Consider the following 16,020-nt stretch of genomic DNA (forward strand, 5'->3'; position numbering starts at 1 on the left):
AACCTTGTCGTGGGAGCGCCGGGGAACCCAACCATCGCAGACTGGTGGGGGGACCATCCATTTATGAATGAAATCAGCAGCATTGGGAGGAGGGGGCCAAGTAAACAAGGCAAAGTGAGGCGGCACACATAGCAGTGAGCAAGTCATGCATGCAAGAACTAGCCGCCAACTACTTTGGGAAATAGCAAAGACGCATCGTTGTTAGGCTGCAGTGCCGGGGCTATGGTTATGATTATGTGAGTGAGCCTTTTATTGAATCGAAACAAATATACAAAGCCAAACAATCGGCCTAACGAATGGTAGTCTTGATGACATTCACTTTTATTCGCTTTGCCTTGTAAAGTATCGATGGGTATAACAATCAATGATGATTGGGCGGCATCTACCTCCTTTGAGATCGAATATTTATAAAAAATACATTTTGACATGCTATTGAGCGTATGATTCAATCTTTGTTCGCGAGTTTATTTCTCGTCCCCTCCCCCGCCTTTCATTTTTACAACGCAACCAGGAATCTGTTCGCGTGTAAGCAACGTCAGAAGCCCACTCCAAAATCTCCAGGCTTTACATCAAATGCTGTCGAGAATTTAGATCTTGAATTGCTGGCTCATCACAATCATACAAAATGTCTTCATTTTGATAATGCATATTTATTGGATCGTAGGCTCCTAGGAGCACTTGGTCATGGTATCTTCAAATTCGCTAGACAAAGAAAATATCATCCGATTGTCCTCATCGAATGAAACATGAATTCTACCAGGTGCAGATCGAAGCTGCACCTGTGTATCAGTCGCTCTTGACTTAGCCACGAGTGGAGCTAACGGCACCGCCCTTGTTGATCTCATACCCATGAGTATCGACAAAGGGGAAGCGAGCCTTTCTCTCCAAGTCGTCCAGAGGAATGGTGGAGCGAATGTACTTCTGGCGGCCGTCGTCAACGGGATCGTGGTCCCAGCTGGTGAAGGTGCCAATTTTGAGGGCATCCCAGACGAGGCGGCGGCTGCGCTGGGACATGAAGACCTTCTCAGTAATGTCGTCAAAGTTCCAGCGTGCTTTGGCCTCGGCTTCGTACTTTTCGAAAACGGCCTTGGCTTGCTTCTCTTCCTCTGTTTGGGGCTCAACTTCGACGAAGCGCGCCAGGTTATCGAGCTCATGGGGATCCTTGTCAAGGTTGTAGAGCTGAGGCTTGTCGGCAGGACACGTGATGTACTTCCAGGGACCGCGACGGATCATCATCATGGGTCGCACCGTGCCTTCGCCTGTGTACTCGGCATACACGGTATCGTTGCCAGGCTTGCCCTCAAGATGGGGCATCATACTGACACCGTCCATAGGAAGGTAAGGCGCCGGCTTCGCGCCAATGAGGTCGCAAATGGTCGGCAGCAGGTCAAGAGTGGAAACATTCTGGGTAACGCGGTGCGGTTTGAACCACTTGGGGTAGTTGACGAGAAGAGGCACTCGGACTGACGACTCAAAGTAGCTCATCTTGTACCAGAGGCCGCGCTCGCCAAGCATGTCACCGTGATCGCCGCTGAAGATGACAATAGTATCCTCGGCCAGGCCGGCATCGTCCAAGGTCTGGAGAAGCTTGCCGATACAGTCATCAACGTAGCTGACAGAACCGTAGTAAGCACGCTTGGCACGCTTAATCTGGTCGTCGGTGAAATCCTGGTCCCACAGGTCGCATACTCTCAACAGGCGCTGGCTGTGCGTGTCAAGGTCCTCCTTGGCCATGCGGACCTTTGGCAGAGCAATGTCGACATCGTCATACATGTTCCAGTATTTCTTGGTGATGGTGTAAGGGTCATGAGGGTGGGTAAGAGACACCTGAGTACTGTTAACCCAACTGTCAAGGACAAACGGATTGGTCACAACTGCACGTTCAAAGGTGCGCCCGGTTTTTTCATGATCAAATACTTACAGTAAGAGCGAAGGGACGTTTATTAGGTCCCTCGCGAACATGGTCCCAGAGATACTGGGTGCTGCGGTACATGACCTCCTCGTCGTAGTCGAGCTGGTTGCTGCGACCGCAAGGCCCGGCCTGGAGGATGGAGCTGGCATTGTGGTACCACTCGAGACGAGTGTCGGGTTCATCCCAGTTAACGGCCCAACCGAAATCACCAGGGTAAATGTCGCTGGTGAGACGAGTCTCATAGCCGTGGAGTTGGTCGCCCACAAAGTGCATTTTGCCAGCCAGCGCGGTATGGTAGCCCTTGGTTCGAAGATAGTGGGCGTAGGTAGGGATCTCCGAGTTGATTTGGGAGGCGTTGTCGTAGGCACCAATCTTCATGGGAAGCAGGCCGGTGATCATGCTCATGCGTGAAGGGGCGCAGAGGGGCGACGGGCAGTAAGCCGAATCGAACTGGACAGAGCTCTCTGCCAGACGGTCAAGGTTGGGTGTCTTGATCTGGGAGTCTGGGTTGTACATTTTGAGTTGGGGAGCGGCAAGCTGATCTGCCATGATGTAGATGATGTTGGGCTTGCCCCTGCCGTTGTTGGGGACGCCGCCGTCAACGATGGAGTTGAGATCGGGGGCCATTATGCTCGTGTCTGCCAAGAAGATGTAGAAGAGTAAGAATTAGGGCGAGCACAGCGGCACTTGTGTTCTTCTAAACCAAATAAGCTCAGCGGGGCAGAAACCAACAGTCGCCGAGTCTTTCGTCTCAGTAAAAGGACGACGACTGTTTTCTTCGGCAGGCAATGCTGCACAGCAGAGAAATAGGTAGGTGGTTGAAATAAGGGTAGGTAGAAGAAGAGCTACTTTTCCCCTGCAATACAAAACCCCCCGTTCCTCTAGAGTTTCTCCCGCTTGCTCGATAGATAGATAGTACAACAATAGAAATAACCCAACGGCCTAGCCTCGCAGTCTTGATTGAGCTAGGGGACCTTTGAAGAGTGTGCGAGGAGGAGGAGGAGGAGGAGAGGCGCAGGAGCAACAGCACGACACGGCAGAAGCAGTGGCGTGATGGATAAATAGTGTATGCAAAGAGTAAGGAAAGGGTCTAGATTTACTGATTGATAAGGCCAGTGTTTATAGTAGGGCAAGAATTAAGGTTGGGGGAGAGGCGGGAGCAGCGATATTTATCCTTGGGGGAGGGACGGCGATCGGACTCCGGACCCGGGGGCACGACGCCAAGGCGGATGTCTGACAGGGATTGCGTGCGCGTTATGCAAATAGCGAAGGGAAAGATTGGAAGAGTAATTGTATATTTTGGATTAGCGCATGTGGGCTTGTGTTTTGTCTTGTTCATCATGCTGCCCGATAGTTTGTGGTACGGATGGAGTGGCGGACTGGTTGCAGCCATACCAAGTAACCTGCTGGCTACCAGTACTCAGTACACACTGTGTCAGGGGTGCGGCAGCCAGGGATCAGGAGGCACTGTGTAATAAAGCAAGCTAAACTAAAAGCACCTAGTGCAATAGGGGTCGCAGTCAGAAGGTGCAGAACAACGTTGCCTTAGCGTAATTTTGGTACTACTTATTGGGAGACGCCTTGCTTGGCAGCTACTCTGTACGGATACTTTTATTCCTGATACTGGTACAAGCAAAGGAGTGTGCGCCGCCGCAAAAGCCACAGCAATAGGGACTGCCTGGACGGGAATGGCGCCGTCGACTTTGATGAGGAAGGGCCTGTGTTGGCCCCACGCTAAGCCGTTTCTTATGCTTGAGTCGCGTGTGTTGGCAGGGAATAGAAATGGCCGTCACAAAGGAAAGAAGCCACAATATGCACGGGTCAATGGTTGATGATTCGGTAATACGTTATCCATAATCTGTCAACGGGTTGGCGGTATGCTTAAGGAACAACAACCTGCCCTCCCTCACCGCTGACGTGGAACTGACAAGGTACGTAGGTACTGATTGTCAGTGATTGATACTTGCGGTATTAGTACCTAGGGATCCCGTATTAGTACCAGGGCAGTTGGTCGTCGAACCTGCCCACTCCTTGCTCGCGCTGTTGCTGCTGCTGACTGTGCAAACGGCCCGGCCAACACTGCGTTTGCTTACTATTACGCCTTCTCTCCTCCCTCATCTTACTCCGGGCTTCCAACCGAATGCCAGCTCGCTTCATCGCTACTTATTATAATCCCTTTCCCGTTTCTCGTAACCTCCATCTCAAGCGCCCCCCTCGGGGCTTGGTCACGCGCTCTTCTGCCTCTTGTCTGTCTCACCTCTTCGCCCCCCCGACCCCGGTCCCGGCGCCGGAACCCCAAGAACGGCGGTGTGACTGACCACCATCCGGGTCAGCAGCCAAACTATCAGTACCTACTGAGTACAGCCTACAGGCATGTACGGAGTACAGCACGCAAGGAACCGTCAAATACGAATGAATCCCAAACCCACATAATACGCCTCTTTAAACGTGACATTGGTCCGGGGAGTGGTAACTGCCCACGCCAGCCCCTGCACTAGGGGTCATACTTTGACTACAATTGCTTGATCTGGCGCCAAGGCAACTGTGGTTGGCTGGACCATGCTGTCGCTTGTCTTGCTGTCTCGTACCACGACTGCGCCACCATTGCCAAACATTTCCATCAGAAATCCGAGTCATTCGGTGGTAGCGGTGCGCCGTCGCTGACGTCGCGTCGGTGCCTGTCAGCTCTAAAGTAAGGCTCCTATCTCCATCAATATCCGTCTCTCATAATAGCCGTCAGAAAAACGATTGCCAATAATACAAATCTTACACGTAGAAAACGAAGCCGATTGAGCAGACAGCCCGACAGAAATTATGGTGCGGCGGGGGGGCTGTCCCTACGGAGTATCCGTACTTGCGCCCGGAATGCCCTCGTTGGTGGGCTGCGCTTTTGCAACACCACGCCAAAATAGTCTATACAGTATGTCTGCACTGTATAGGCTATTTTCGAAGCGCTTTCGTTATTCTTCACCCCGAGCACGCGACTTCGGCTCCTGTAACCCGTTACCGACATCCAGACATGCCTCCGAGCCGTCCGAGTCTCCAGCCCATCAGAATGGCTTCGCCCTTTCGCCTCTTCTCTCCCAGTCATCCATCGACACCACGACCTCTGACAGCATTGCACATCCGCGAAATGGCCAAGGCAATGGCCCTGCCTTTGGTTTGGCTTCAGCTTTGCCTCCGCCTCTGACAGTACAGTCAGCGGGGCGATTTGGGCTCAGACCATTGAAATCAGACGACTAGGCGCGACCTCTAGGTATCGTCTATTTCGTGTTCCAGAGCCAAAATTGCGCAATCCCAACACTTGCTTCATGTAAGCTACTTAGCAAGCTAGCCCGTTTGCCAGCCCGTCCTCGCGTCTGCTTGACCATAAGCACCCGAGATCCGCTAGCCCCAGGTCCGCCGACAGCCACACGTACCCCGATGCCTGGGCAATTAATCTTGGCTGCGGAGGCCCCATTCTTCGAGTGCGCCAGGACCTCAGTGCACGACCAGAGTCAAGGGCATAGTTGCAAGTGCAAGCAGTACTTGTTGAATGTGATGAGTCCTTGCTTTGCATGCATGAGCTCTCGAAATATGTAGCCTTCTTCTGCCCCGGTTCATGCCCCAAAGTCCAACACCCTACGCCCAACCGGCCCAAATCGGCCAAATCGGCCAAATGCCCAAAAATTGGCAACGTACTAAGTAACAGAGCCACTCTGACGTCAGACAACAAAGTCTGCTTCACGTGGTATGGCGCAACCACTCCTGATTCATTAGCCACAGGCGATCAAAACTCATTAACTCTATATCACGTATTACAAACGCAGTGAATTGTCATGTTCAACCAAAAGTAACTGTACTCTGAATCAATCTTGTGCTTGCATATTTCTCCACCTTGTTTTACAGCTGTGACATGTGCACAACATTGATATCTGGTGCGGGCCTATTGTCACTGAGTACTCTCGAAAACAAAAATCATCTCGTACAATTGTTTGTATAGTTTCTATCCGTTTCCTATTTGCAGAATGCTCAACAACCCCTTTCCTTTCCGCTTTCCCCAGGCGTTTCCATACTATTCATGTTCATCCGTTCCGTCCCTCCGTTTCTGTATGCCAAGTTCACCCGAATGTACGCCGTCTGTTGAAGCAGATGTAAAAACCCGCCTCCTCCAATGTCTGGCCAATGCACACAAACTCGATAACACCATGCCGCAAAATCAAAGACAAACGAAAATAAAAATACGTGCGTCAAAATAAAATCAGCGCGCGCACACATAAACAAAGAATCCGCGCAGAGCCCGCAATGTCAACAATGCCGTAAAAAACCAGTGCCTCGTGTACCAGCGACGCCATTATATAATTACCTCACAACCAATCCGATGGGAAGGGTGAAGTGACCAAGATTATGTGGAATCGAAGCAGTTGTCGTACAAGAATAATCCGTTGCAAACAAGCCCGGCCAAGAGTTACTGTGTGCGGTAAAACTTCTTGTACACCAGGTGCAGCAAGAGGTTCACGTTGAGCTTGAGGTTGCCCTCAAAGAGGTGCATAAACTGATGGGCCTCAAACTGCGCCTGCAGCAAATCTTCAATGCTGACAACGGCGCTGGCTCCAGGCATCTGGATATGACCGCGGGTGCCTTCGATGACGAAGACGCCGACCTGGTCGCAGGAAATGGTCACGTTGATCTTGTCCCAGTCTGACATGCCCTTCCACGCCACAAGCACGCCCTTGTCCGAGAGAGAGCGCGCGCTGTACATGTAGCTGCCAAACTTGGGCACCTTCCCGCTGCGCTCCAGCTCGCGCTGGTGATTATACTGCTTGGTGAATGGCATCAGGAATCGTTTTTTGCTAAAATCAGAGTTAGCGGGTGCCGTTTTTACTAGGTCCGGCATAAGATTTGTCCTTACCCCTTCTTGTTTTGCAACGTCATCATGGCCTGCTCAATGTAGTCATCGTAGCTCTTTCTTTGCTGTTCCAGGTAGTTGGCCTTCTCGTGAAGGTTGCCGAGCGTCAGGTTGACACCTTCAAGCTCGCGTTGCCTTTGGACACGGCGACGGCTTTTGGAACGAATGTCGCTGGCGATGGCATTGAGAATATCTTGGTAATTGTTGTGCTTGGAGATCCTGCCCATCTGCTCAAGACGCATTACGTTTTCTAGAGCTGTGCGTTTGAGTTCGTAGTATGACATGCGCGTCACATCGACCATGTTGGTGTCAGAGTAAGCACCGTGGCTGCCGCTCGAGGTGAAGTCGTCCTGAAGCAGCGAAGCCCATTTGGCATCATCTTCCTCCGTGATGGGCTTCACGAGAATCTCTAGCAAATTTGTGCCAGTCTGAACACGAATAATGTACAGCACACAGCGCTTCGTTTCCATAAACAGTGCCTTGACCTCTGCATCCGGGTCCTCAACATTGTGAAGTTTCGGTGTCAAGAACATCTGAATATCGGACGATCCGGCAGCGCTCATCTCGCTCTCATTCGTCTTGGCGCTACCCAGATCCTGGATGATCTCGCGCAGCACGTCATCTCTCGTGAGGCACATGAACGGCAGCTGTGATACAATGAGGCTGTGAATAGCGAACACATCGGCCATTTTGATGTACAGAGTCGGTTTATTCTTGGCGTAGAGGTCGTTGAATTCGTCAATGTCAAAGGTACTCTCAGCGTCAGGTACAGAGATGAGTTCGCTCATGATGCGACGTAAGCGTTCAACAGATTCAGCAACAAAGGCATTTAGAGGCTGCAAATAGACGTTCTCGCCACCGAATGGCCTGCCTGAAGCGATTTGGCCAAGAACCTTTGCTACTTCGCCGAGGTTACGCTTCTGCAGAGGGCTCAACGTCTTCTCTATAACGCCAACGTTCTCAGGCGAAACAATTGCGGGCTGGAGATAGAACTTCCAGAACCAGTTCGTCACATGCTGGAGAAGAATGTCAGGTGAGTCGCGGTTAAAGTGCTGGCGCAGAGAGTCAAACATCTGCCGGCAGAGGAACCGAAGTCCATAAGGGGTCTTGAAGACGTGGTCCTCCATTGCAAGGAAGAATTGATCGCAGATTTCTCTCAGGTCGCGCAGATGATCAATGAAGAGTCGGCGGGTCTCAGGATCGCGGATCGCAACCTCGCGGGGGACGTCCAGTGGCCTGCCATCTGGACGGCCCGTACGCAACTCCTCGTTGTTGATAGCAGCTCGGTAAATTTGCATAGGATCGCTCTCCAAGTCCAAAGCAGGATCCTCTACAATATTGTCGCGCACCAGTGGCCCAAGAAGACCTCGCAAGAACTTGCGGTCTCGCGGCGATCGCGTGTAGTTGGCCAAGAGCTTCGACCAGAAGAACGTGCTGCGCTGATATTCCTGGAGGGTTCTGTTGCCCTCAATTTCCTCACGGATGGATCGAGCGATGAGCTTGAGCAGATAGTACTCCTCACGACGCTTCTGTGCATAACCAAACATAGCCATGACCAGAAGTTCGATCCGCTTGCTTTCGCTGTCAGGGGTTCCTTGCTCGCGCAGGTGCTTGAAGAGACGAGCCAGATATTGAGGCTGGGTTTGAAGACAAAAGAATAGCTGCTGATATGACTCAAGTTTCTTGCGCGAACTCTTGTTCAGAGCTTTAAGATCGAATTGGTTAGATGATGAAATGGATGAGTTTGCCAGCATTCCCATAGACGAGCCACCACCATAGTTGTGCTGATGCGAGACGACCTCGTCCAGAGTGATTTTGTTCTTCACCAAGAGAGCAATCTTGATATCGAGCTGGTCGATGTATTGTTCCAACATCTCGTTTTGTCGAACCTGCTGCACAACAGTCTTTCGCATGCGTTCAAATTCCACCTCTTCATTGAAATCAAAGTCGCTGTCGTTAAGCAAATGGACAAAATTCTTAACGGCGTTGACAGGCGGGTTCTTTCCGGTGGTGAGACTCTTGTAAGCCTCACCTTGTACCTTGGCGCGGACAAAACTCTGGATTTTAATTACCTTCTGCATGTTTTCGTCAAAGTAACGCTTCTTCTCTTCAAAGCGAGCGCGGACAAGGAATGCTCTGGCAGCGGATTGGAGGGCAACAACAGTTTCCTCCTCTTCGTAAAGCTCTGTCAGCAGGTCATCAACACGAGCACGTTCCATCATTGCCTTAAGGATAGCCTGGAAAGCTGCCGTCCCGGCATTATGAGATACCAACTGATCCACAAGCGCCTGGTGCTGTCGACGGTAGGTGAATCCGCGTATACGACTCTGTAAATTCGTAATGCTCGGGGCTTCATGGTCCAACTTCTTTTGAAGCGCAAGGACACTTCGTCTCTCAAACATGCCTCTAATACAGGATTGCAGCTCGACAGTGCTCGGCTCATTAAGATGAAGACTATCCAGCTGACTGGCGATTTCGCATCGAACGGCCGCTGCGCGGATGGCAGCTTGAAACTTGCCAATCTCTAGTGAGTGGCTCTTTGCTTCAACCTGTGTGCCGACGTGCTTTGCTCTCGCGGCCTGTCCTCTGACCAGGCTCTGTAGCATGGCTAAGGGGGATGAAAATGATTCCATCGCATCTCGCTGTCGGGAAATCTGATTTCTGGTCAGCACAGCCCTAGCGGCTGCCTGTAGTTGCACTGTTGCTCCGTTATAGCTTTCCAAGAGATCATGTTGAGTGTCCAGTTGGCCTCTCAGCAGTGCTCCGCGTGCGAGAGCCTGCAGATTGAGAACGTCTCCAGAGGCCTGTTTTGTTTCACGCTTCTGGACAATGAGGTCTTTGCGAATCAAGAAGCCTCTGGACATCGCTTGAATCTCCCGAACAGCTCCTTCGGATTGCGACACAACAGAGGTTACATCTCGTACCTCTTTTCGGATTTTGTTAGCCCGAATAATGCTCTGGAGAGCTAGAACATTAGGTTCAATAGCTTTCCAGCAACGGTCATTATGCTTTAGGTCTTGTCGGACGAGAAATCCACGTGCAGCACTCTGAACCATGATTGAAGATCGACGCATCTGGAGCCTATATCCCATAATTTGTCTCGTAAAATCACCGCGAATACGTGCTTGCAGTTCGATGAGTGCGCGTTCACCATCCCACAAATCTTGCATGGCATCTCCAAGACGTAATCTCGCAAGCGCACCGCGTATCTGAGATTGCAAGTCGATAATCAGGGGGGTCTGCTCGGCCAATTCACGGTCAATCCTCTCTTCTTCGGTTTCTTGCGGCTCGGGTTCGGGGACACCAAAGTCTGCACCCATGTTACCAAAGCTTGGCATATTGACACCCAACTTATCTAGTCCCTTCTGCATTGCTTCGAGTTCATGGTGCTCGAATTCAAGCTGACCGACCAAGTTGCCGATGCGGAAGTCTACTATGCCTTTCCGGAACAGCAGCCAGCTGAGAGCGTGGATGCAGTATATAACTTTGGGTATATTCTTCTTCTCGTAGAGATCAATGAGTTCAAATCGGAAAAGGTCGGGCATCTCCACTTCATCTAGGTAGCGGAAGAATATGGCAATATTGTCAGAGTGTCGGAACTGGAGCTTCGGGTGCCGAAATATGCGAAAGTGCTTGTCGGGGTTCAGAGCTTCGACGACCTCGGCGAGCGTGACACCATCACGGAGTGCTTCTTCGAGCTCAACAATGGGTGGCAGTGACTTGTTGGTAACATCCTCTATCCACTCCCGTGCTTCTCCGATGTGGCAGAGATACTCATAGGCTTGCAGAAACTGACGTTGCTTATCCATCCAGTTGCGGCCTTCCCATCCGTATGCGTTAGACTTGGTTGTTTTGCCAGCAGCCGGCTGCTCAGCACGCTGAAGTCTGCGCCGGCCACGGAGACCGACAACTTCTTGCGTAGTGGATGTGATGGCGAAATCATCGGCTGTATTAGACTGGGCCAGTTTAGAGAGAGTGCGTAGTTGTGTAGTGGATGAGCGGCCAAGCTGCTCGAGCTCTGGAGCGCCGATGTGAGCGCTAGTACTCGGAACAGGAACTCCAGGTCCACGGAGAACAGAGTCAGATCGAGTCAGTAGCATCGAGTTCGGTCGCATGGATGACTTGCGAGGAGGAGACGCCGGCGAGCTTTGGCCGTCATACTGGGAGATGGACAGCTTCGATATGTCAACACTCTGGCCGCGGAGATGGCGCAGCTTCTGCTCTGGCGATGGTGTTGCCCTAGGCGGTGAGGCAGCCGGGGCTTGTGGCAATTGGCGAAGTGAAGAGCGAACCGACGGCGCATCCCTGACTGAATTATTCATTTCGCCAGATTCGAAGAGTCGGGCCCGGGCAATGACATCGCTTTGGCCGCGTCGGTGCGTTTGTGTGGTGGTGGTTGGCTTGGGGGGCGAATAAGTGCTCGAAAGAGACGAATATTGCGTATTCTGGGTCTGATCGGAAGCGTAGGAGTAGCCAGACGAGGCAGAAGACGAGGTGGTGGAGAGTTGGCGAGAGATGTTGTTATCGGGAGGCACAACCTCGAGGGTCTGCGACTGCCGCAGAGGATGAGGGCGAAACATGGTGGCCAGGCTCGCTCGAAGCAGTAGGTAGCTAGAGCAAGATGGCCAGGAGTGTTGAGGATGTATCGCTAGGTTATCGACTCAGGTGGTGGGCTGACGCAACTAGCACATCTTCTCGGGCATCGAGGTCTCAATTGGAAGCGGTGCTGGAATGCAAGAGGAATCGTCGCAAGAAAGTAGTATGAGCTCCAAGACACGCGCAAGTGCGCGAAGCAGCGAGTCCGTGGAGCGGGTTGAGAAGGTGTTTAGAGTGGCAGCACAAAAAAAACGGCAAACGGGATTGTAGATGCTGCACGACACGGCGGCTAGGAATGTTGAAGGGACGGTGGTGGTGACACTGGGCTATGCCGTCACGATTTTTTTGAGAATACGTTAGATGCAAGCCTAGCAAACAGGTAGCAGGCCACAAGAATGGGCCGAGCAGGGGAGGGGAGGTAAAAGCAAAGAGCAAGGGCCACACATCGCGGGGTTGTTGCGCCTGGTTTGGGAGGCTTTGGTTGGTGGCGGCAGAATGTAAACAAACAACCAAGCGACGGCGTAGCAACGGGCGAATAGCGCGCTTTCATTGGATATAGGTCCTTGTTGCGGTCCACTTTCCACTGTACCGGCGATACCGGCGGGTCATTGGGCAGCTTATTACTCTAGCGAACAGGGCCGGTAAGTAGTGGAAATGTCTTGCGCACTATTAATAGTTGGGTACTGCGATTGGGGCCTGATAACATGACGGAGTGCTCCGTAGACTGCTACTCAGTAACTAGGTACGTTGCCTTGCGCAGCTCAGAGTTCATCGTTCTTGGGCGCACTCGGCAGGCCTGTCATGCGGACATTAAGATGCGCCATGATCGGATCCAAAATTCGGAGGAATAATGACAAGCTTGTAGTGCTCCATTAGTAGCGCAGCACGTCCAGTGTATACACACTGTAAATTCAGTATTCATGATGCCTCCCTTCGCATTGGACGCAACCATATTATCAACCCCAACAAGTTTGTCCCCCAACCACTCCTGAATTTTAGCAGTTTGCGCCCACGACAAAGAAAAGCTGCATCAGGATGTATGCAATCTGGCGCCATTATATCTCCAAGCAAAGCAGAGGGCCGTCATGCAGCGACGGCACTATTGCTTTATTTCATCGTACTACACGTTCAGCTGAACTGAGTGAAAATGGTTCAGAATTGATCAATGTGATACGATGCCGCAAATGGGTGCGAATTTGATCGCGAAGTAAAGCAGACCATCCTGCATTGCGGCGCGCATCTCTTCTGGAACGTAATGACCTTCTGAAGCTGTTCTTTGACGAGCAAGATTGCATACTTGCCTCGTGCGGTGGGTATACTTACATGGCTGAAGATGAGAGAGACCGGACCATGAGCCGCGAAGTCAGGCCGTTTTCTTCTGCACAATCGATATCTTATATAGCCCGAATAAAACACGATGTATCAATCAACCAGTTCATGTGATGGGCGAGGCCTGGGAAAACGTTGCAGTTCTTCTGGATCGCGGTTCAGGGTAAGTAGTCAGTAGCGTCATGCACGACGCCCATGTGGGGGCCTTCTGAAGTCATCACTGGCTAGCAGTGGCTACGGATACTTGTTGTATAGAAACTCACTTGCGCTAACGCAACCTCCAAGCTGCTGCCTCTTCCGGGCAACGCCACCTTTTTTGTTGAAGACATCAGCGGCAACGGTCGCCATCAATCGATTTATCTTCACGTTGGCCGAAAGACTCGCCTAGTCAATGGGTTTCGATCATTAATGCTGTCTAACGCTCGAAAATCTCTTCGCAATGTCTTCTGGGAATAAACAACGGGCACCTTCGGTGTTGGTATGTGACCCTGTTGGACACGGCTGCCCACGTTTCAATTCCGAGGCTACACAAGCACAAGCTGACACCAATATAGGTCACCGACTCGAGAGCCCGCGAGAGGGTCAACCAGCGGCGGATGCCGCAGCGGCCCGATGCCATGTCACGATCACCTGGCCGAGTGCCGATGCGATTCATGACGGTCGACAACGTCCTGCAGTTCAGCTCACAGATCCCCTCAGGTCAACCTCGGGGGCCTCCCACGCCATCAATCGGAACCCATGGCGGCGGCCCTGCCCATACACGACGAGTCGTCTCCGGAGGCCTCCCCAATGTGCATTCGCGCACGGGGCAGCCTATGCCGTCAAGAACCACCAAGATCAGCGAAAAGCTAGTGCTGCTGCCCGAGACCGACGACAAGGAAGATGCCGAAGATGAAATCGAGAGCGATACGGTGCTTGAAAGAAAGTTTCAAGCCGAAGATGACCGTCCGCTGCGTGACGAGGAGCTCGATGTGCTGCGCAAGCGCGGTGGTATCCGCGGCAAAAGTTATGCCGAGAGACTGCCGAAGATGCAGCGCAAAGATAAAGTCAGTCGGCTGACAGCATACTGCACAGCTCAGGCGTTCAAGATCAAAGCAACTGCAGAATTCTTAAAAGAGAAGCACGAAGCAAAAACAAAGCTCTATGACGACTGCCTATACGTCATCTACGCGCTGCCGTTGATGAACGGCACGGACGGCTACCGTGTCCGCGGTCGACCCATCTTAAAGACGCCTGGCACCGGCAAAACTGTCTTGGATCTGGAGATTGAGCGAACCGAGCAGAGAGGCCACCATGAAGGCTACTTTGAAGAAGACGCCTACACCACACCGGAGAGCCCCGAACAGCCCAGCCATATGCGTCCCGGCACGCACGAAGAATCACCTGATGACGAGACGACCCATATGCATAGGAGCTTTCACCCACACGAGGACGGGGCATCCCCGATGAACCGCTTGGGCCCCAATGCCAAGAACTTTGCCGAGATGTTTGTCTATTCGTATGGCGTCGTCGTCTTTTGGAACTTCACCGAGTACCAGGAAAAAGACATCCTCGCGGACTTGACGTTTGCCGACGCCGAGGATGGCATCAGCCTGCTCACGCGGCCGCTGGAGCAACACGACTTCGAGACGGAGGAGTTCCACTTTGAGTACAGCGCCGACGTGAAGCGCCCACGCATCTTCAACGACATGATCACGCTGATGCCGCGTTCCGACCACATGATCAAGCTGACCATTAGCCATGCCATTGCGCAAAGTACAAAGCTCTGTCTATTTGAGGAGCGCCTCGGCGAGACTATGCTTGATGCGCAGGACGTGCCGAAGACGTTGGCGCTGACTGGCGAGCTGAACATGACGAGGACGGAAATTGTGAAGATCCTGGGTCGGCTATTCAAGAGCCGCGTAGATATTAACCTTTGTATGTTACTTTTCCAGTCTCGTAGGCGCGCCGATCCCGGAATTTCGCTAACTCTTTCTACCAGCTTCTAACATTCTCGACGTGCCCAACTTCTTCTGGGACTCTGAGCCGACGCTACACCCGCTGTATGCCGCCATCCGCGAGTACCTCGAGATTGACCCGCGCATCAAAGTACTCAATGAGCGCTGCCGCGTCTTCCTCGACCTTGCCGAGATTCTGTCCGACTCGGTCAACGACGCCAAGATGAGCGCTATCACGTGGATCGTCATCATTCTCATTCTCGTCAGCATCCTCGTCACCGTCACCGAGGTCGGTCTGCGCTTCATCATGCTCGAGCGCAGCAAGCAGACCGGCGACGCCATCATGCCACCACAAGTCGCCATCTCCTGGGCCGGGGACAAGGCATCGCCGCAGCCGCAGCCGCAGCTGCGTATCGGTCCGACGAACCCAGGGGAGGAGGAGGTGGAGGTGAAGCTGCAGCAGCAAGCGCAAATCTCTAGCCCACTGGAGGAGCTCGCGCGCACGCTTGGTCTCGAGGCCAACGCCACGCTCGACGAGGTCAAGAGCAGCATCCGTATGCTGCAGGACGACGCAGCGGCACTACCTGCGCCCGAGGGTGTCAAGGTCGATGAGCTCAAGTAAGAGCTCGTCCAAGACATGTGGCCGACTATCGCACCGGGGCTCTCACTGAATAACTCTTTTGCTGCCTGCATTCGTAAGCTAAGGCAATGTAATGAATCCCCGCCTCCCCCCTCTTTCCCTCCTATTGTGTGACTGCACGTCCGCATTCTAGCATAGCGACTGGTGTTTTCCTATTTCCTTTTCTCTCCCGTTACTTCATACTGTTTTTGGGAGCTGGTTCACGTCTGGAATAAACTATCAATATATCTGGCTGATACATATTTTTTTCTTCGATCTTTTCAAATCTCTGAAAATCCTAATCCTCATGCAGTACAATGCCTAGCTCACTTGAGATCTTTGGCGCGCCACAATAACCAACACGCGTTTACAAAGGGATTGGCATGGGTGGGTAGTACTCATACTGGCCCGGACCTCCTCCGAAGCTGTTGAGCGTCAGATTTGCAATGGTAGTGCTTCGAAAGGGGCGTCAGTTTACGATTTCGGTAGTATTTAACGCCGAATATATTGTATGCCCATGCATGCTATGCATAATGCGTCTATCAAACCTATTCCCATTGCCAAACGAATGCACTCTCCACAGCCGAGAATGGCAGAAAGAAAGAATAAATATACAATACCCAGTCTGGAACGCCAATTCAGAGCAAATGCCCTAGCTGATGTCAAAAGTTTCGACTGCTTCCCCCCACCAAGGATGCATATTTTCCAACCCGCCGGATCCGGGTATAATCAAACTCAA

At 52.1% G+C, this 16,020-nt stretch overlaps 3 protein-coding genes across 3 annotated transcripts; 1 reads left to right on the plus strand and 2 right to left on the minus strand.

Moving 5' to 3' along the window:
* Positions 1–801: 801 nt before the first annotated feature.
* V2A60_000502 (alkaline-phosphatase-like protein) lies at positions 802–2,539 on the minus strand (the record flags this gene model as incomplete). The annotated part of the gene is made up of 2 exons (XM_083251871.1): positions 802–1,827; positions 1,922–2,539. 2 exons carry the CDS (start codon positions 2,537–2,539, stop codon positions 802–804), a joined length of 1,644 nt encoding a protein of 547 aa, XP_083107997.1.
* Positions 2,540–6,359: 3,820 nt separating this feature from the next.
* V2A60_000503 (uncharacterized protein) lies at positions 6,360–11,380 on the minus strand (the record flags this gene model as incomplete). The annotated part of the gene is made up of 2 exons (XM_083251872.1): positions 6,360–6,744; positions 6,804–11,380. The coding sequence occupies 2 exons, from the start codon at positions 11,378–11,380 to the stop codon at positions 6,360–6,362; spliced, it is 4,962 nt and encodes a 1,653-aa protein (XP_083107998.1).
* Positions 11,381–13,164: 1,784 nt separating this feature from the next.
* Positions 13,165–15,284, plus strand: V2A60_000504 (RMD1 family protein; the record flags this gene model as incomplete). The annotated part of the gene is made up of 3 exons (XM_083251873.1): positions 13,165–13,203; positions 13,280–14,642; positions 14,707–15,284. The coding sequence occupies 3 exons, from the start codon at positions 13,165–13,167 to the stop codon at positions 15,282–15,284; spliced, it is 1,980 nt and encodes a 659-aa protein (XP_083107999.1).
* Positions 15,285–16,020: the final 736 nt, after the last annotated feature.

This window comes from Cordyceps javanica, chromosome 1 (assembly GCF_051103115.1).
Source record: "Cordyceps javanica chromosome 1, complete sequence".
NCBI lineage: Eukaryota > Fungi > Ascomycota > Sordariomycetes > Hypocreales > Cordycipitaceae > Cordyceps > Cordyceps javanica.